The sequence below is a fragment of the Equus asinus genome, chromosome 13 (assembly GCF_041296235.1).
Source record: "Equus asinus isolate D_3611 breed Donkey chromosome 13, EquAss-T2T_v2, whole genome shotgun sequence".
Taxonomy (NCBI): Eukaryota; Metazoa; Chordata; class Mammalia; order Perissodactyla; family Equidae; genus Equus; species Equus asinus.
Genome location: NC_091802.1, coordinates 45797118 through 45818187, shown reverse-complemented (window position 1 = coordinate 45818187; position 21070 = coordinate 45797118). Strand labels below are relative to the sequence as shown.

At 42.0% G+C, this 21070-nt stretch overlaps 1 protein-coding gene across 5 annotated transcripts in view; it reads right to left on the bottom strand.

The window, feature by feature from the left end:
• Positions 1-4279: 4279 nt before the first annotated feature.
• TLK2 (tousled like kinase 2) overlaps positions 4280-21070 on the bottom strand; it is a 109865-nt gene continuing 93074 nt past the window's right edge. For all 5 annotated transcript variants that reach the window (XM_044744267.2, XM_070483438.1, XM_044744266.2 and 2 more), the window contains 6 exons: positions 17859-17948; positions 14441-14610; positions 13060-13198; positions 9160-9271; positions 7569-7676; positions 4280-5553 (listed from right to left, as the gene is read on the bottom strand). In XM_044744267.2, the coding sequence (XP_044600202.1) occupies positions 5380-5553; positions 7569-7676; positions 9160-9271; positions 13060-13198; positions 14441-14610; positions 17859-17948 (793 nt within the window). In that variant the 3' untranslated portion in view covers positions 4280-5379. The remainder of the gene's footprint in view (positions 5554-7568; positions 7677-9159; positions 9272-13059; positions 13199-14440; positions 14611-17858; positions 17949-21070) is intronic.

Below are 21070 nucleotides of genomic sequence, written 5' to 3'. Positions count from 1 at the left end.
TCAATTAGGACACAGGAATGGGAAGATAAGAGAGTTGCCCAAGGCTGGGTCAGGGCAGGATTTTTGCTTCCTCATCTATAAAGCAAGACGACAAGATCAGATAGCTTGGGGAACCTGAAGCACAAATGTTCTGTAAAGCGATGCCCCCTATTTTCCCACCTAAGTTCAGTTCCAGCCTCGGACTACACCAGCTCGGTCTCCAAGTAGATTCCTAAGGGCTAGCCATGAGGAGGGTGAGACAGACTGAAGGGAGCCTGGGGGACTGGAGCCCTAGACTAGGACAAGATATGCTGGGAGCCGAGGTGCAGCCTTCGCCCACAGCAGTCTCTGCCCAAGGATGGCACTCAGAAAATCCAGCTCACTAAATTTTCAAGCCTGCAGTCCTTCTCCATTCGATCCTGCGTGCCAGTCACCAAATCTCTGTGGGCCTCAGTTTCCTCATCTGTCAAACACTCCTCCCTTGCCTAAGCCTGGCTGTGAAGCCAAACAGCTGAGAAACTTCTCTGCACAGCAGCAGTGCCAGAGCCCCTTCCCTTTGCTGATATTGCCCTCTCCGCCCGCCCCCCCAAGGGTGAAAAGGTTGGACAGCACAGGAGGCCACCACAGTTGCAGACTACGCCTGGAGGCTAATGGAGCTGAGGTTACCACAGTTCTCCAGCTGGGCACTTCCCTCCACACCCAGGAGGCCCAACCAGTGGCCAGAGGTGGGTGGAGCCAAGTCAGCCAGCAAGCTGCTCTCTGACCCCTTCACACCACGGGGTCCCTTGCCCAGTGCCTCACACACACACACCCCTTCACTGACTCCAGCCTGTCTCTGGCCCCTGCAGAGCTCCCCCAGCACAATAGGGCTCTTGTATTCCCTGCCCCCCCCCAGGTCCCAGACCTGCTCCCAGGCCTGACTGTTTTCCCAGCCTCTGGCAGGTTCCCCCAACCCACCAGCAGAGCTCAGCAGCAGCCAGAGTCCCTAACCACTCCCTCCTTAACCCTCCTCCTCCCCCTGCAACCTCTCTACACTCTCTTCTCCCCCACCCCTTCCAAAGACCTGCAGTCCAGGCCAAGTCCCAGCCCTCTCCTACAGCCCTGTGCCCCTCAGGTCAAAGAAAAATGTGATAAAGTAATTTGCAAGAAGGTACTGGTGAGTTATATATTTTAAGAGAAGGCCAAAAGTAAGAAGCTTTGCCCAAAGGAGTGAATGATTCTTGAGTGTATTGTTAGGTCCCAAGGCACCTGTCTAAGGGATGTGTTGTAGGGCCCCTCCTGGGGCTCCCCATAGAAGAGCACATGTATGACATCAGGCCTAGTAAGATACATTTTTAATCCTAACACAATAATCCAACAGTCACCTCCGTCTTCCAGCTGGGTGACTTTCGACAAGGCCTGACAGATACTCTCTCCAACTGCCCCACCCTTACTGCAGTACCTGACAGGAACATCAGTCAGCAGGACTTGTGACTTTCAGTGCTCATGCCATCTGGGAGACAGATTAACAGTGCTGGGGAGGCCTGAGAACATTCAGTTCTAACAGGTTCCCAGGTGATGCTGCTGCTGCTGGCCTCGGGAACACACTGGCCTAAAAGATGCTCCTCCCAGACTCTGCCAGAAGTCTTGGACCCAGGGTAAGAGGAGACTGCTGACTTCACAGGAAAAGGTTGATACTGAATCTCAAGCCAGAGAAGAAGGCTCCTGAAAGGTCTATGCTACTTACCCAAGGCGAAAGGATCTCCTGACAACCTGGCGAGGAGAAAGGCTCTGAACCTCAACCAGCAAACTTGGGGTTCCAGACCAGCAATCCCACTTACTGGATCATTTGATCTTTCTTAAACCACATTTTTTGATTCACCTCATATATGCCAGGCACTTCACATACCTATTTCCGCTCCCTATTAGAACTACGCAAGGAGATAGCCCTGCAGCTTGCAGAGGTGGGATTTGCACACGACGTTATTCCAAAGCCCAGACTCAACACTGGCTGACGCTGCCTTAACAAACTAAAACAGAATAGCTAATTTTAGGAGGCAGGGACTCCCCATACCCCAACTAGTTTGTGTACCACGTCTCTCCCTCACTTACTCCAGGCAGATTTTAATTACAGACAAAGAGCTTGAGAAATCAGAATGAGTAAGGGAGGGAAGGAAATCTTCTCAGAAAGCAAAAAATCGCCAAGGTGGGTCAAGCTAGCTGTAAACTTCGCCTTCTCCTAAGCAGGGAGCTGGACCTGAAACTTGCTTCTAGCTCCAGGATTCTAGGAGATAACTATGTTTAAAGATAGTTATTTTCTAAATTAAGAAACACGAGAGCTCCTTGACTGCTAATCTTCTCAGCTGGAGGAGAACCTGTTCTTCCTGGACAAGAAGGAAGGCGAGCAATCCTCTAACAAAGACAGCAGGCGTGTCCAGGTCAGTCACAGCAGTGCAGAGCCGTGGCTCTCACTGATAGTTCTCCATTTAAAGCCGCCCATCTCACAAGGGCAGATTTGGGGCCCAATTCCTTCCCCTCACTCCCCTCCATATTCCATCCCTTCCTGGGGCCCAGTGCCTTCACCCTGGATTGTGAGCTGACGGCTGGGCCTTCCCTCTCCTGTTCACTGCTGTATTCCTCCCCATGAGCATGGCTGTTGGCACATGGGAGGTACAAAAACCGCTGCAGGAATCAACACATTCCCATCATGCCTGCGATATCTACTGGGCCTCAGCCGGCTACCAGGATCCCCTGTCTACACCCTAGATGGTAAGGGCTCTGTTTGAAGCCGGAGAACTAGAGTAAAATCAAGAGGCTGGGAAATTCACTTCTTAAAACTTATTTTAATATCTTCCCCACCCCTTAAATTGGGAAAGGCCAACACAATCTGGCTGGGTTTCGTTACAAATTCATACACATTTTTTGTCATTGTTTAAAGTAAATCAACATTGTGGCAATAAGGGATTATCCTTGGAAAAAGTGAAACCCATATTAACAAAATATGTCATGGAAGAACCCCACTTAGTGATTTCATTGGCTACTTAAAAGTCTAGAAAAGGTCAGCATTCTGCATGTTCTCTGAGGCTAGTTCATGCAGTGGAAAGAGGCCTTGTCCAGACTCAACCAAGCCCAGTCAGCTCCAAGCAGGCCCTAGACCCAATAAAGCAAGGGGAGAGGGCATGCCTCCTGCAGGACAAGGGCAGAAAAGGTAGATCAACAAATAAAGTCCTGCAGCTTCACTTACAACCCCATGGGGAGAAGGAGGCAGGAAGTTCAGAGGGAAGGCTTAAAGATGCAGCATTCTTCCAACCTTAAAAAAATTCCTTTAAAAACTCCTGCCAGATCATTGAATGAGAGGGAGAAAAAAAGGAATAGAACTTCATATTCTGAGTAAGTTTAAACATGGTCTCAACTTCATCCATCTCTTCACATATGCTGACACCATCCATTCAGTGTCATGCTCCACCTGTGAGACCCCATTGGGTACTCTTTGCTTAGGAGCTTGAAAGTAATGGTTAAGAAAAAGGTACTATATACACACATACATATATATCAGGTATGCACATATATGCATGTGTGTGCAAGTGCATGCATGCACACGTGTAGAAATATATACTGCAATAAAATAGCTTTAGGAAAGCTGGGGCATCAGGGGCTCTGGGGCTGACTTCCTTCCATTCAGAGTTCCACAAGGCAATACCTACCCACGAACTTCTCTCCAATTCGGAATACTCCATTTTCCCTTAAGGTCGCCTGATACTGGGGAGACAGGAGCAGGTCCACAACACAAACAAAGGTCTTAGAAGATGTGTCACCAGCGGCACATGTAAAAGAAACACTAGAGTCCTGAGCTGAGGTTCTCTACCCTTTCTGCCTTCCCTCCCCCTGCCCAGGGAACTTGCATGCCTGAATGCTGCATCTTTAAATATTTCTGGCTGAGCCCTCTTGCCACATGTCAGTAACATTCCAAGCTGGCTACCACATGTTCGGGCTCTGGCCTCCTTCCCTCTCTACTGTCGAGTGCTCTGCCATTTCAAGGGCACAGTGGGGCCACACAGCTCCCATTTCAGCTCCATCTTCAGTTGAGCATACATCTCAGAAACAACCAAATTTTTTAAAAATCAGTTCTAAAAGAATGTTCATATTTAGAATACCTACTTCCCTTGAGCTTATTTTTAAACTCCACTTGATGAATCTATTAAATAAAGTTAGACAAAGCGTGTGTGCACATACACACACACAGACACACACACCAGCACACACCCACAAAATTTAGAGGATTGGAGGTTGTTTCCTGTCAAAAGATCTAAGAGAGGAAAGCTTATGTGCTGATCACATTTTAATATCGTGGTTAACAAGAAATGTACACCATTTAGCGAGCACACAGAGACTGTGGGTAGGAACTCCTGATCTCTAGGGCATTTAGCTCCTCAGCCCATTTCTGACTACCTTTGGAACAGTTCCATTGGTTACTACATTCAGAGAATCCAAGAGGACTACATGGACAGATGAACCTTTATTTAAAAAAATAGCACTTCAAATAAATTAAAAGGGACAACCGTCAAGTGTTCAAATTGTGAAGAAATAGTTGAAAACCTAGAGAGACTCCCAGCTGCAGTCTTCTCACCTCATTCTTTGTCCAATGGCGAAACCCCACACATCTCAGGACTCCCACTCAGCTTTCTCCCTACCGCGATGAGGGAGGCAGCTGCAAACAGGAGACCAGACGGAGGAGAAAGCTGCATCTGATTGGAATGAATATTGCCACGTACTTGCTAATACGGGTTTCACTTTATGACCAAATGTATCTTTCAAAAATAAAAAAGGGGGGAGGGAAGCTGCATGTTTTTAAAAACTGAAATTATTTAGGGATAAAACACTAACTCTAGTGCCTTTAACGGGCAATAGCAACTTTTTTCCTCCGAAGTCAAACACCATCCCCAGCTGAGCCTTTGTGCTACAAGCTTTTCAGGAGATGTTACCTAAACTTTATTAAAAGAAAAGAACAAGTTTAAATATAGACACTGGACTAGCCCAGTCTGTATTTTCAAGTCCACATTCTTCATCTGAAGCACTGCATCAGGGACCCCCCTGAGTCTGCATGTTTTCAAGTTCACAGTACATGGAACCAGTTTTTCTTTTAAATTTTTTCCTCACTCAGAGCAGCCACATGCAGTGGCCGTTGACGCCGGAACCTTGGGCGGGGCCTTTTCCTATGAGGCCTGGCCAGAGCTGCCCAAGGTTTCTCCTCAATGAGAATCGATGCTGTCATGCTCTATGGATGGGAAAAAAGCAAGAAAATAAAAGCACCTGGTACAGGTTTCATGAGATCCATTCGGATTCGCTATGTTCCAAACCCGCTGCTGAATGCCATTTGTCCACTTTGTGCGTGTTGAACAGTTTGTGGCCTAGAAGTGGGTCTCAATTCGAAGAACTGTTATTGGACGCCCCAGAAGTTGATGCAATAGCAGCTCCAGCAGGGCTACTTGTGGAGACCGACTTTCGGATGTGAGGCAGCAAGTACGGGTCACAGGCCAGCTGCTGGACATCGATGCGGTCCTCCTTTCGGTAGGCCAAGCATCGTCGAATAAACGCCTGAAAGGAAAGTTTCTTGAAGAAGCCTGAAGCAGATAATCCTGGCACCCCCAAGAGGGAACCCTGAAGCTCTGTAAAAGCTGCCAGGGCCTAGAGCAAAGGTCTTCTAAAGAGAAGGGGCTTAGGGTCTTTCCTAGAAACCACCAGGTGGCCCCGGAGAAGATCAGGGAAGGAGAGACACTGGCAGCAGTACCTCTCTGTGGCCACCGACTCCTTCCTGAACAGAGGTGGCTGAGCCATTCCTGAGGGGGAATGGGGCATGACCGCTAAATACCCCTGCCCCCAAAGCACAAACCTCTCTCTTTGCTTTGGCTGGTTTGCAATGGGCACAGTCTAACTTCATGGTCTTGCACCTATAAACCATGGCCTCAAGTGAACTTCCTGAGCAAGCGGGAATTGTAATGACAAACTACCACTAGACACAGGGTGAGGAGACCGACACTGACTAAACTACAACGTGTCACAGATCAGTAAATGCTTTCCCTGTGTATCTCATTCTTCCCTGAAAGGTCAGTGAGCAAACGATCAGGCACATACCTAAGTAGTAAAGGAAAACCTGACCAGGACTTGTCTCCCCAAGAATACTGCAGACACAAAAACATACTGTGAGTGGGGTTTGAGTGGAATCCTACTTTACTACCAAAATAGAGGTTCCCTTTGCACTAGGTATGAAGGGCTGTGTAGTCTCAGTTTCTGCTCTAACTCTTATCACAAAGACCCTTAAACAGATTATCTGTCTTTTTAACCAGAGAGTTCTACTTAATCAAAGTCTTATAATTATTTCAAATAAATGAATCGATTTTTAAAAATCTAAAATACCATTATCACCCAAAGTCCATACATTACATTAGAGTGATAATGATGTCTCAGTGTAGGTCCATTGATTGTACTAATGTACCATGCCAGTGAGGGATGTTGACAGTTCCCAGGGAGACCGTGCAGGCCGGGGGCGTGGCAGGGGAGGTCAGGGAGTATATGGAAACACTATATTTTCCACTCAGTTTTGCTGTGAATCTAAAACTCCTCTAAAAAATAAAGTCTATTTAAAAAAGACTAAAACATGAAATGAGTATTAATTTTCTATTTTTTCCACGTTTAATTAGTAAAACACAAAAGTGTGATACCAATGCTATTTTTCAAAATCAAAGACATCTATAGGTATTTGCTTGACTAAAACATTTGGAAGATAAAAACAAATTCACAGAAATGAACATTATGATCCTCGGCCTTGAAAAATGAACCTTTCTTAGTGAGACACGTGGAATAGGTGTTAAACAGGTTTTCTTGGGTTGGATACAGGTCAAATAAACTTTTACTTTGAATTTTCTTTCTACACAGCTGACAGTATAGGCTTTTAAAACAGCAGTCACATAGTTGCCCTGATAAAAACCTTCCAGTGCTTTCCATAACATAATCTGCCCTGCTGCCTTTCCTACCAGTGTCCCCTGCTCCACCTGCTCTGTGTACCTAGTAGGCTCACACTCACATCTGAGCTTTACTCACTTCTCTGTGCTCAGAACATTCTTCCCCAAATCTACACGTGGCCCCACCTTCACCTCATTCAAGACTTCTCCAAACCTTACTGTGCCATTGAGGCCCTCCCTGACCATGCCATCGAAAGGGGGCCTCCCCCCTCTCCAGCCCCTTGCTCTGGTTTATTTTCTTCATAACACTTATCGCCGTCTGGAATGTATCTGTTTTTATTTATTGTTTGTCTCACCTAGTGGAAGGTAAACTCCTTAAGGGCAGAGACCTTGCCTTGTCTGTACAGTTCATTGCTACATATTCACAGTTCCTTCTCCACCACCCAGAACAGTGACTGTGCTCAACAGGCACTCATAAATGTTTGTTGTGGGAGGAAAGAGAGTAGGGGTTGGAGAAATACACATTTAGAAGGAGGAGGATGTTTTTAATGACTCTTGCATTTTGTATTGAATAATCCCTCCACTGTTACCCAAAGAAATAATACAGAAAGCAAAGCAGTCATTTCTGCTGGCCAATGGGTCAAAACTTACCTTTGCTTCAGGTGTTACTACTGGCTTTGGCGGGAACTGCACTTCAGTAGCTTTAAGAATAGTATTTTCTTGTAAGATGTCTTGTTGGGACTGGTTATGGCCAAAAGGCTATCATATAAAAATAAAACAAACAAAAGTGGGCCTCTGGTTAAAAATGAAAGAGAACACAATTGAAAACCATAGGGAAGGGAAAGAAGATGTGTCTCAATGAAAACTGCTTAAGGAACTTTGGAGATGCTCTCCTCTAATTCTCCCATTTTACAGATAAAGGTGGAAAGGCTCAGAGCTTAAGTAACTTGTTCACAGTCCAATATCTAAGTTATGGCAGAGCTAGGACCAGAAGCAGCATGTGCTGGATCAGAGTACCTCTGCTAAGCTTTGCTTACAGCAAAGAAGAGAAGATTCAGGGCAGGAACCAGCAAACTCTTTTGCCTTGAGTGATACCTGTGGGCTTAATACGTATGTGTGCCCCAGTCAGACCCAATGCACAGATAAAAAGAGACATATAAGTAGGTACAAGAGTAAAAGGCTAAGAGCAGAGTAGGAAAAACACAGTTGGGGCTACTTAGTGGTTTCATCTGTGCCCCAAACTGCCATTTTCTAATAAACCCTTCAAAAATAAGTTCAAGTCTACTGTTATCCTTAGAGTGTTTCTACTGAGAGATCACAAACAATTCCTTCTAGATAAACTCTGCCACCATTATCAGCAGCACTTCCACATTACAGAGTATAAATAATAATTAACCCCTGCTAGCTCTGAATAGTTTCCCCATATTAGACAGGTAGGATAAAGAAATAAAGATCAAGGAGAAGTTAAAGAGGAAGCTGAAATCTGAATTAAGAGCTTGGTCTAGGGACTGTAATAAAAATATTAAGAGTCCAGGGGAGTTGCAGACCAGCCACATGGCTTATACCCAAAGCCTAATGGGGAGCACTGAAACATACAAACGCAGATAGCGGAAACATGAATATAAACACACAATTGGATCTTAATATATATATTTATAAGGTTTTATGCTCACAAGGAAAAAACAAACATGAGAATTCATTAGGTGTAGTTTACTACCTAAGTCATTAGGTGTTCAAATGCTATATTATCACCTCGACGAGAGGTAACAGACAATGAATACTTTCTGACACCCACTCCCCAGTACAGAAATATAAAGTGCGCTTTACTAACCACAGCTTTAACTAACGGGTGGTTGAGAACAAGCAGCCCTGCACATATTCAAGTTTCGGTTCTTAGAACCCTTAAGAAGGGCTCTTGGAAGATTGTATACTTCAATTATTTCATTTAATTCCCTACACATATTATCAGAATAAAAACATATCCCGGATCTAACTGAGAACAGCAAAAAATGCATGTGTTCAACAGCCCAGCAAAATTCATTACGTGCACTAGGGTTGAAAATTTCCGCTTATGCATAAAGCTTTTACTATTAAGCCTGTGTTTTCTTCAAACCACAACTTTCAGGATTCCATTTTGTATAACCCGATGATTAACTCCAAGAGACTAACCCAGACTGTGCCACTGTATCCACGTGCCACCCAAGAAGGAAGTCAAGCCACCACATCTGATCTCCTTTCTTACCTTCCTTCCATAAAGACACTGGTAGAAGATCACACCCACTGACCACACATCAACTTTATTTGAGATCTTTGGTGGTTCTTTCCCAACCACAAAACACTCTGGTGGTAAATACCTGGGACAAAAGAGAAATTAAAATTCTTAGAAAAATGACTGTAAAAATCTAAGACACATACAAAAAGGCAATTAGAAGACCCTGTTGGAAATTAAAATATCTGAATTGAAAAAGCAACTCAGACCTAGCTGGAGAAAGAAAACGAAAATATACTCTGACTTAAGGAGGCAGTAATGTCCTCTAAAGCCTGAAAATACATTTCTCAATTGACTGAAAGAGGTAAATATTTTCCCTAGTTCCTACTTCACCCACCCCAGCCTCTTTTCCCAGGGTTGTGCCTAATGCAAGGGTTATTCAACAAGTTTAAAAAAGGAGGAGTAAGCACAAAAGAAGTACAATCCCTTTTATGATGGCTGCATCAACAAACATTGAAATATAACCAGAAGTGGTGTGGGTTTCCTTTCATGCTAGCTGAAGAAGATGTCTCTAAAATAAATATTTTAAAAGTTTATCTGAATTCAGGACCCAGTACAAATCTCTGAGGACGGTGGCTATTCTGTCTTCTTAAGGTAGCCTCTTTTGGAAATGTGGACTGGAAATAACTACTATATATAATCAGTGATGACATTAAGGTCCAAATTATCAAAGTATATTTTACATTTCTGACTTTAAGGGTGATCAGGGGCTTACTGGAAGACTAAGAAAAAGTGCACAAAGAGCCAGACAAACTAGTTTTCAGTACAACTCAACCCTCATCTGAATTCCTTCCCTCCCCACCCACCCCTAGCCTCTAAAAACACTAGCTGGACAGCCAACCACACCAAATTGTATAGTGTGGAAGGTAAGTGCCTCTTAGCATTTAGGAAACCAAACAAATATGCTAACACTCACTGCCTAGAGTCTTAGCCATAGCACAGCTGGAAGGCAGAATTCTGAAGATAACAAATCGATTTCTGCAGATTTCATGCTGGCAAAATCAATTCCATGAAAAACTATTTTACACCCTGCTGTGCTTCTGGTATAAAAATCTAAACTTATAGCCTGAAGGGGACCACAAGAGTTGAGAAGCAGAAAATGTTCAGATGATGGGCTTTCTTCTTTTTTTTTAAGAATGTTTAGTTTCATGTTCTTGTCTCTTACTTCTCTTCTTTTTTGAGGGGGGCGAGGAAGACTGTCGCTGAGCTAACATCTATGCCAATCTTCCTCTACTTCGTACGTGGGACGCCGTCTCAGCAGGGCTTCATGAGCAGTGTTTAGGTCTGTGCCCAGGATCCGAACCCGTGAACCCTGCGCTGCCAAAGCAGAGCACGCGAACTTAACCACTAAGCCACTGGGCTGGCCCCCTTACGTATTATTTTTAACACACGTTTTTGGATGATTAAGACCACTGACCTAGGTTATTATTTCACGATGAAAACTTTTAGCCAAAACACACATTGAAAAATGAAAATATAGACACAGAACTCACAAAAGAGGGGGGAAAAGGCAAAGAAATAAAGATACAGGAAAAAGAATTTTTACGGCTCTTCCAAATGTCACTAAAACCTGCCTGAGCCCTAGTTTTCATGGTTCTAGATTCTTCAATATATTACTTAGATATGATCTTGGATAAATAAACAGAACCTTGATTCTAAAATTATCATTTTAATGTATTTGTAATTTTTTTGTAGAGGTGGTGGGGAAGAACAGAGTTATTGAACTTGTCTAAATGCAGAGCAACAATTTTGCCAAATATTTGGAATACAAACGAAATTGCCACCTGATAGTACAAGGCTGGCAATCACTTTCTAGGTCTAAGTTTCCCCATCTGTAAATGAAGAAATAAACTAGTTCTCCACCCAAATAATACTGAAAATCATAAGCATTCTAATTCTCTACCAAGGACTCAGGGAGGGAGAGTAGAAGACAGCTCTATGACACCACACTGTGTTCTAAAAAACAAACGTGGTTGCACATTCCATCATGATAAAATCCTCACAGAGAAAAAGGATTCTCAAGGCCTAGTCACTTATTTAAAAGTAGTATTCAATGTAGAAGAATTCTGGAATGACCAAATACTGCAGTCACTTAGAATCTGTTATGTCCTATCTGTAACTCTCTGGAACATCATAGGAGGATGAAATATTGAGGATGGTGATTATGACAATGTTTCCACCAAAGGGAGACTTTTAAAACCTTCATAGAAACCCGTAAAATCAAATTTTCTCAGAAGCCCCCTCTCTACTTTACTTTTTATTATGAAAAAATCTTCAAACATAAAGTACAAAGAATAGTAAAATGAACCCCCAAATATCTATCATCTAACTTCAATAATTATCAACATGTGACCAACCTTTGTTCATCTACATCCCTTTCCTCCTCCCCCCAAACGGGTCACTTTGAAGCAAATCTCAAACATCATATAATTTTTATTTAAATTCCAACCACTCAATTTTTATAGCTTAGCAAATACAGCAATAGGTAGCAATGAGATAACTAATTTAAATGTGAAAAAGCTTCACCTTTAAAAAAAAAACAAGCTACCAAACAAAAAGCTCAAATCCAAGTTCCAGTGAGTTTAAATAGCAGAGGTATAGACCCTGTTTCCAGAATTTCCAACAGTAGATATTTTTGTATCATTTAGTGACAGGAACACTAACCCACAATAACCACCATAGTGAATAAACACTGTAAATGTAGCTTCTATTTAAAATCTAGAATCTCCTAAGTTTTAATTTAGGGACTGATTTTCACTATAGGTACTATCTCCACAAACAATAAGGAGCAAAGGAAAGTAGAAATTTTGTGGACATGCTGTTTTTAGCAGGATTTGATTGATTCTTTAACATACATAACAAACACGATCGGCCTGACGAGAACAGGGCTGACCCTGTGTGTTATGGACGACATCCCGCTCTTCTCTGTCTGCTTTGGATTAACACCCTCACTCCCAGGCAGTCACTATTCTGCTAAGGCCCAGGGGCCCTCAACATAAGTGATCTGACCAACTCACCCTGGGATATAATAGCACGCGTTACCCCTCCCTTAGTGCTACTGGAGACTTTCTCCATGTTTAGAATCACACATTCCAACATGTGGGTCTGTGTTACCCTCTCAGAAGTGAAAAGGAAGCTCTGTTAACACACCTTTACAATCACAAAGTTAAATGCCTGAGCCACAGGTTATCTTTTTTGGTTCTGTCAAAAGTAATACTAGGCAAAAGTAGGACAAATCATAGAAAAGGAAGGTAGAGCTAGCCAGGGTAGGATGGTTGGGGAGATGAGTAACAACAGATGGGAAGAAATGTGGCTCAAAACCTTTTAGAACATGGCTGACAGAGGTGGATAAATTTCTTGGCAAACTGTGCTCACTTTTTCCTATCTAGATTGTAAGAGATGCTGTGGTAATTCTAAATTCTGATCTTCACAACTCCTTAGTTCTTGAGAGTCCATCATCCTCAGACAACTCTAGAAATGAATCTCTCATCCCACTAACCCATGGAGAGAGAGACCCACGTTTGTACTGAAAGAATTTAGGGCCATCCTTTACATACCATGAGCAACCTTATTCTCCACCTATCCAGTACGACCAGTCTTATGGAGGAAACACAGAATCCAAACACCTGGCCACACATAATCTCTTTCCCAATGGTTTTCAAGAAAGAAAAGGAAAATCAAGACAAATTACTGTAAATACAAAGAGTCAAGCTGCTGAAAAGATAGTAACTATTTGGGCAGGAAAGTCTGCTTTAGTTTCCAGCATTTTTGCCTAAGCAGACAAAATACAAATAGCAATTATAAATTACCAACACTTCAGTATAACACAGCCACATATCACTAGCCAACCTGGCAAAGCCCCCAGATACCTACCAGTAAGTACCAGCACCTTGTGACGTCAGCTCCATGCCATCCACAGAATTGTAGCTATCATCATCCATGATCTTGGAAAGACCAAAATCTGTGATTTTTATCTCTCCACACGCTGTACCATTTACTAAAAGAATATTACCTAAAAAGATAAAAATCTTCATGAAGAAAAACAGACTTACTAAGAGAAATATCCAAAGCAATAAAAGACAAGAAGGGAACAACTGAACTCAAAACTCTTGCATGCAATAACACACATCTGAATCCCTGGAATAAATGATCTGGACTCTGTGTGATGGGGGCGAGTCCTCAGTGTCTGGCTGCAAACTTCTATTTTCCAAGAATCACCTGCTTAATGTGCCAAAACCACCACTATGAGCAGTGGAAAAAAAATAACTTGCCAAAGTAAAATATCACTTGTACAGTTGGTCAAAAATGGTGGGAAAGTTTCATCTGAACTTTCAGTAAGAATCTCTAAACCACTCCGTTCATAACGTTTTTTTCACGAAAAAAATCACAGAAAACATACAAGGGAATGAAAGCTAGCAGCACAGTGCCACCTAGAGCTCCTGCGGTAGGCAAATGTCTTGTACGCAGCGACGGAGAACCCAATCTCATAACGGCCATCTTTTTAAAAACCACTTCATTGTAACGAATTTTTTAGTTATTTGGAATGTATTAGAACATTAAAGAATAGTGAGATTTGATATGTAGCTACCAGAAGAGGAAAGCAAATTTAACAACTGTGCCACACAGGCGGTAAATGGGAATCATCTTCCTAATGCCCAAGCTAAGCAGGGTAGAGCTGTCTACAGAGAACACACACAGACTTCTAAGTAACAGCTGAGGATGACAACAACAAAAAATAGAGGGAAGAAGTCTAACTGCCCTCTACTCTTTGCTGAGGACTATCAAAGTGAGATAGTAACCATACAATAAGATGAAAAACTCTGCCTGGAATTTAATGAAAGGGGAGGCATATGTGCAAGAAAAAGTCACTGATTTCTGGGCACTTATCAAAGAGACTTGGAGTAGAGGAACCGCTATGTAGGGTGAGCAATGGGAAAACAGAACTGAGCTTGCTCTTAAAAAGAGCTTGAGCTTGTTCTTAAAAAGAACAGTTCTTTATTGGACTGACATCATAAACTGCCCTGGTTCTACAGACAAGGGCATTGTTTCTCCAGAGCCTCTAACACGACTCACCTCCTAAACCCAGCGCCGCGTGGCCAGGACTCTATTATTCCCACACCTACCCAGGCAATCCAAAGTCAGATGTTATTAGGCCTTCTTGGCTCCCGCCAAACTCTCTAACTTTGTAAAATTAAAAGTCATCTGTAAGATCAAAGAAAAGCCAACAATAGTGTCTCCTGAAAGTTACACATACCTGGTTTGAGGTCATAGTGTATGATGGGAGGTTTTATTTCATTTAAGTACTTTAAAGCATTCACAATCTGCATGATAATGGATCGGGCCTCTTTCTCCGACATTAATTTGTGCTGTTTCAGGTAGAAGTCCAGATCGTTTCCCTCACAGTATTCTAATACTGTACAAAACCTAAGACAAATAAACCAACATTTGACCACAGGATAAGAGCAAACAGATTAAGACAAACTGAAGCAGCCCCAGTGAGAACTTCAGGTAACTGTCTTCTCATACCTTTCTTCTTTGTCCCTTCAAATACTCTTCTATTCTTTACCCAGTATTGCAACCTGAGTGGTTTACAGAAGAACACTGCTTCCTCTCTTGGTGAAGAGCCTCCACACCCTTCCTGCTGGAATCTGTCGTGCTAAAGTTCATCATAGCAAACCTCTTCTTGAATCCAAACTATAAAGCTACAGATCTGTTTGGAAGGGTCTGCTTCACACATCCACCTCACATTTCTAAACAAGATGTTGTGATCAAGGACACCATCCTCACTGCAAACATTTTCTATGAGCCTGAGTGCTGACAGTGAGGAAGATCTAGGGTTTGCCCAGGTCCCAAAGACTAGTCGCACACCACATCTCTTGGCAGTTTGGCACAATACTGTACTACAATTTCTCTTTACTAAACACAAGGTACAAAAGAGCTTTTAAAAGTACAGTATCTGTGGTTCTAACAAATGTGTTTCGACACAGTATGGGTTTTTTCCCTTCACTTATATCAATGCATCATACAGACCCAAAATTAAAACTACATACCATTCGTGGCATTAAGGGTTATATGTGTTTATCTTCCAAGGCAGTTATAAACTTAAGTAAGGCTTCCTGAACTGTTTGAGTATTCCTGAGAGATGAATACCTTTTAAACTATTCCAAGCTGTGACAATGCAGGTGTATCACTCAGGGTCTAGCCAGGAAACAAAAACCACTTGAATATTTAAAACAGAGGGGCTTAAATTCAGGAAACTGATCACAGAGATGATGGAAGAGCTGAGAAGACAAACTGGCCAGTGAGATACCCCAGAGATCATCTAGAGCAGGAAGTCATTAGCACCCTAAGGCCAGAGGGCCAGAGGGAGGAGATGGTGCAACCAGAACCCAGGGTTACTGAGGGTAACTGGAACCACAGTTGCGGGGGGAGGGAGGGGAGGGTCTCCACCCACAACCATTTCTGTCTCCCCAGTGGCTGAACACAGCTGAACAACTGACACAGGACCCTGGTAAACACAGCCTACAAGGGTGAGCTTACCTAAGGTGCATTAACAGGGGACAGTGAGGAGCAGACTCGAGAGGAAACAGGCTCAGGACTAGCACAATGGGCCTCTGGGCAATTTGCTGCCTTCAAAAGGCAGTGCAATGAAATGTGGACGTGCACAGTCCTGTGGGGTCCAAAACTGAACAACAGCTTATGCTTCTTAGGAAACATACAAAAGGCACGGTAGCACCCTATTTGGGAATAAATGTTGGAAAAATTACAGGTTTTCTGATCTGAGACCCTGAAGCCTGAGATACAGACTCTCATGCTTAGTGGATTTATTCTTTGAGCCAGTGCAAGTTGAAAATAAAATCTAACTTTCAATATCCATGAAACTCTCAGAAGACTTTTTAAAATGATGGTCTGACTTATTTTTGGTGAAAATTCATCATAAACACAATAGGAAGATCAAAGTAAACAACTCAAGAATAGCACAGAATCAGCTCAATTTCTCAGATAGCTAAAAGTATGTATATGACTCAAAACAGCAGACACTCCAAGCCATTATATTTATCTTTGAAACGGTTTTGGTACTTACATTTTGGGGGAGTCGGGGTTGTCTACCTAGTAGTCAAAGAATTTACTCAAAGAAAACAGTAAAGTCACCCTGTGAAGACCTGCTCTCTAACTAGATATTTTTCTGAATTCCACCCCATGCTAAAAACAGATGGCTATACCTGGTATAAGGGCCACTCTACTGGAAAGGAGAAATCCCTGAGCAGATGGAAGAAGGGACAGATCATGTTTCCAAAGGGAATTATGGTCTCCTTTTGGGGTCATTTCTAAATGTGTAGCATTTACGGTTCTCTGCGTAGCAATCTCCGAGACAGCTGCTGTCTGGAAGCGGCCAAAAATCCTGGAATCACCCCGGGAGGCTAAGAAGAACACTTGCAAGCCAGTCCTAGGGTATGTTCTCCAAACTCAGTTCAGACTCCTACAGAGAAAACGTTTCCAAATGCTGAAATCTCTCTAAACTCCTAGATAAACCCAGAGGTGCTAGAGCCTGACTATTCCAGGTAATGAAATACAACAAAGCCTAAGATTATTAAAGATTTCAGAAAAGGCATTTAACTTCTCTGGTCCCCAAAACCTATAAAATGAGAAGGCTAGACTGAGATCCCTTCCAGTTCTAATATCCTGTAAGCCTAGGAACCTTATTTTAACATGCAGCATCGGACTATGCCTTCATTTGTGCCACGTTCATTCTCATTCTATGATAAAAGCAAATTGCTGGTACTGCTTTAAAAGGCCCATCAGTGTTCATCAGAGTCTCCAGGGTGGGGCAGAGACTCTCTTAGACAGTCCACACTCACTGGTGCATGTCAGTGTTATGCTGGCACCAATTATGCCAGTTACCAAGAGCTGACAAATTTTGTGAGCTGGTTATTAAACTGTTGGTAGGATGAATGGATAAACAAAAGGTAGTGTATCCATACAACGGAATATATTTGGTCATAAAAAGGAAGTAAGTACTGATACATGCTACAATAAGCATGAACCTTGCTAAGTGAAAGAAGCCAGTCACAAAGTCCACACACTATATGATCCATTCACAAGAAAGTCCAGAATAGGAAATCTATAGAGGCAAAAAGTAAATCAGTGGTTGTTTAGGGCTGGGGTGGGAGGAGGAAGAACAAGGGGCGATAGCAAAAGGTATGGGTTTTTTTTTCTTGAGGTGGTGAAAACGTTCTAAAATTGACTATGGTGATGGTTTCACCTATCTGTGAATATACTAAAACCCATTATACTTTAAACGGGTGAACTATATGGTATGTAACTTATATCTCAAAGCTGGGTTTGTTTTTTTAAGCTGGTGGCTTGAAATTGGACACGTTGAGAGTATTTACACCACAAAAATTGGCAAATACTACAAATTAGCCCTATCCTTCTCCCCACCAAGCTGGTTGTTAAACATTCACCAGCACACAACCACACATGTCCTCTGGCCACGAGATGTCTTACTGGGCCCTATCTGAATTCACAGATGATAGTTTGCCCATAAATACATATATTTGGTTCCCCAGCAGAATATTTCCTGGATACAGATTTAAACTCTATTCAATGAGTAGTCAACATCCTGCAAGAAAATAATATTAACTGCTGAGCTAAAATGACAGAGCACTTACGAGTCAGTGTCCAGTGAAAAGTAATCATACAGCTTAACTATTCTGGGATGATCCAGTTCTTTGTGAATCCGGTATTCCCTACACGCATGCCTGTAAACAAAATGGAAAATTAACATTTTGAATGTTAGCCTGTCTCTGAGAACTCTTCCAGGATATTCCTAAATATTCTCTTATTTCTCCCTTCTTTCCACCTATTCATTCCATTCAGATCCCTTATCTTTCCTCATCCTATTTTCTCTACTACTATCTACCAAGCTGTTGAGAAAATAGCAGGTGCTCAAATATTTCTTGAATGAATGGATGATAACCTTTTCTCTCTTTCAAGTTCATTCTATGACAATCTGACCTCTTTTATATTTATACCCAAATAACAGAGCTATAAAGATCATAAACACAGTGTTTTTTCTCTCCTCTAAAGCTGATGCTTCATATCTATAAATGTTTCTATCCCACGGTTACATCAAGGAGATCAATTACAGCACGTAAACTCGGGTGAAAGGATCACCAGTTCGGTAATTGGCAGTGCTCTGTATTTGTTTGCTCTAAAATCCTACTCCTTGCAAAAAGAATTTAAAGGGCTATCAGCTTGACTTTCTTTAAAGAAAATGCGAAATTGATAGAAAATTTGAACTCACGGAAACTCCAGTTTTCTTAGAACAAGAATTTACATACATGTGTTAACATTTTTTTTAGTACTTTTCCAATTTAAGATCATTTGATAAGATTAGGAACAAAAATATAATCTGATATATTCATACACTGACTTTAAAAGGATAATACAACATGTTTATACATTATAATTACCAATAATTTTTAAAGTATTTAGTTCTTATTTACAAAGAGAGCAAAAGGAAACTATTTTAAGTAATCTAGCACAATTTAGTTTGGGGTATTTTGTTAAGGCAAGAGTCAGAAAAGAGAAACTTTCCACAGAATAGTAAAATAAAACTAAAAAAACAGTGATGTTTTCTGAAATCAGTATATCCCAGCACAACAAAAATACACAGAAAGTACTCAACTAAAGAAAGCCGAGGAGACAGTTAGGGAAGGAATAGGAACCTAAAAGTAACTAAATATGTTTTTCCCTCAATTGAAACTTCTGACTAGGCTCATTCTTCAAGCTGCTACTTTTGGCAGTTTTTGCTTCTTCTGATGCTTCATTTCATCATCTTTATGCCTTTCTGAAAAGACAAGACTTGCCAGCACTTAGGCAGAGCAGTGACAGAACACACACTACACTGGGACCGATGAACCTGGCTTCCAGAGAATCCGAGTTCCACGACGCCACCCCTCTGGGCTTCACCATCAGTGCAGAGGATTGGACAGTTTAAAAGGCACTCCCAGGAGACAGATGCCTCCAGAGCCCCTGTGGAGATGCTGAGCAAATGCAGTTCTGGCCCAACCCCTCATTCCACCAAAGCAGCTCCACACTTGTTCTTTTTCATATATCAAGATTCCATGGAATATTTCATTTGGTAACATAAAGGTGATGCTGTTTTAAAAAAAAAAGAAAGTTTAGGGCCGGCCTGGTGGCATAGTGGTTTGCATGCTCTGCTTCAGTAGCCTTGGGTTTTGCAGGTTTGGATCCCAGGCACAAACCTAGCACCACTTATCAAGCCACACTGTGGCAGCATCCCACATAAAATAGAGGAAGACTGACACAGATGTTAGCTCAGGAACAATCTACCTCAAGCAAAAAGAGGAAGTCTGGCAATGGATGTTAGCTCAAGACCAATCTTCCTCACCAAAAAAAAAAAAAAAAAGTTTAGAAACTTATGAACTAAATATATAACTGTTCAAGTTAGTCTTTTCTTTTTAAGATTTTATTTTTTTCCTTTTTCTCCCCAAAGCCCCCCCGGTACATGGTTGTATATTCTTCATTGTGGGTCCTTCTAGTTGTGGCATGTGGGACGCTGCCTCAGTGTGGTTTGATGAGCAGTGCCATGTCCGTGCCCAGGATTCGAACCAACGAAACACTGGGCCGCCTGCAGCGGAGCACACGAACTTAACCACTCGGCCATGGGGCCAGCCCCTCAAGTCATTTCTTATCTCAGCATGCTGTAGATCTATAGTTCTCTGCCCTTTTGTTTTAACTTTTTGATTTTGTGTATTTCAGAGTAGAGATCAATTTCTCTTTCAAGGTATAGAAAATAGAAGGAAACAAAGGAGGTAAGAATTAAGAATCAAAGGAAGTGTCATTCAAAGTCCTTGCTGACTAAGGGAATTTGTTGTGTATCACTGAAAGTACTCCCTCAATGCCATGTCAGGCTCTAAGCCCACTTCCTATGCTTCATCAGGCAAGGCAGTGGCTCTGCCACGTCCCTCCTATGTTCAACTTTCAACTTAGCATGCAAGGAATTAATGCATCATAAACACAGAAACTTCAATAAGGAGCCAGAAGAAACTTATCCACTAAAGTGTTAGTCTTTTACTCTCTTATAAGTGGATATATATTTAGACTTTCAAAATGACTTTATCCTAGAACATTAGAAGAGTATCTTGAAAGAGTTTACTAATTCAGATAAAATTATTTCTGAGGATAGCTTTATATGAGATTTTTCCTATATAGAGTTTCAATATCTTACATTGGGGAGTCAAAGAAATCTAGTAACACCATTAATGCTTTAGTAACGCAAAAGTAAAACAATCAGTTTACTTTTTGTTTCTTTGTGGGGGAAACTGGAGAGAAAAGGTGATGCAAAACAGAACTCAAAAAAATGAAACAAAACAACCACCTTTTATTTTCTTTGAGTTTTTGCTTCCTTTTTACCCAAATAAATGTCTTGATTCCAGATACTGAGAAGTCACCCCCATAAAGGGGAAAACAATCAAAAGACCTTACTCTGCAGGGCAATAGCAGTACTTTCATATTTTACTATGTTACCACAGCACTAAAGTGTACTACTTTTTAGTTTAATACTGCATTTTTAAAGTACTTTCTAAAATCTGTTATGTGCTTGATATAAGCCTCCCTTACATTCAAAGGACTTCCACTACTACCTGTGCTTTGAAATCCACCAATATGATTTCATACCACTTAACAAGCAAAATCTTTCAAAGAAGGGTAGAAGGGCTTAAGAATTTCCCCTCAAGGATGAATGGAGTTCACAGAACTCTGCATACCCTCTCCCCAGTATGTCTGTCAACTGGGAGATGGCCCCTGCCCAGATGGCTCCACAGAAGGTGCTCAGGTGTCATGATTCCCACCTCTG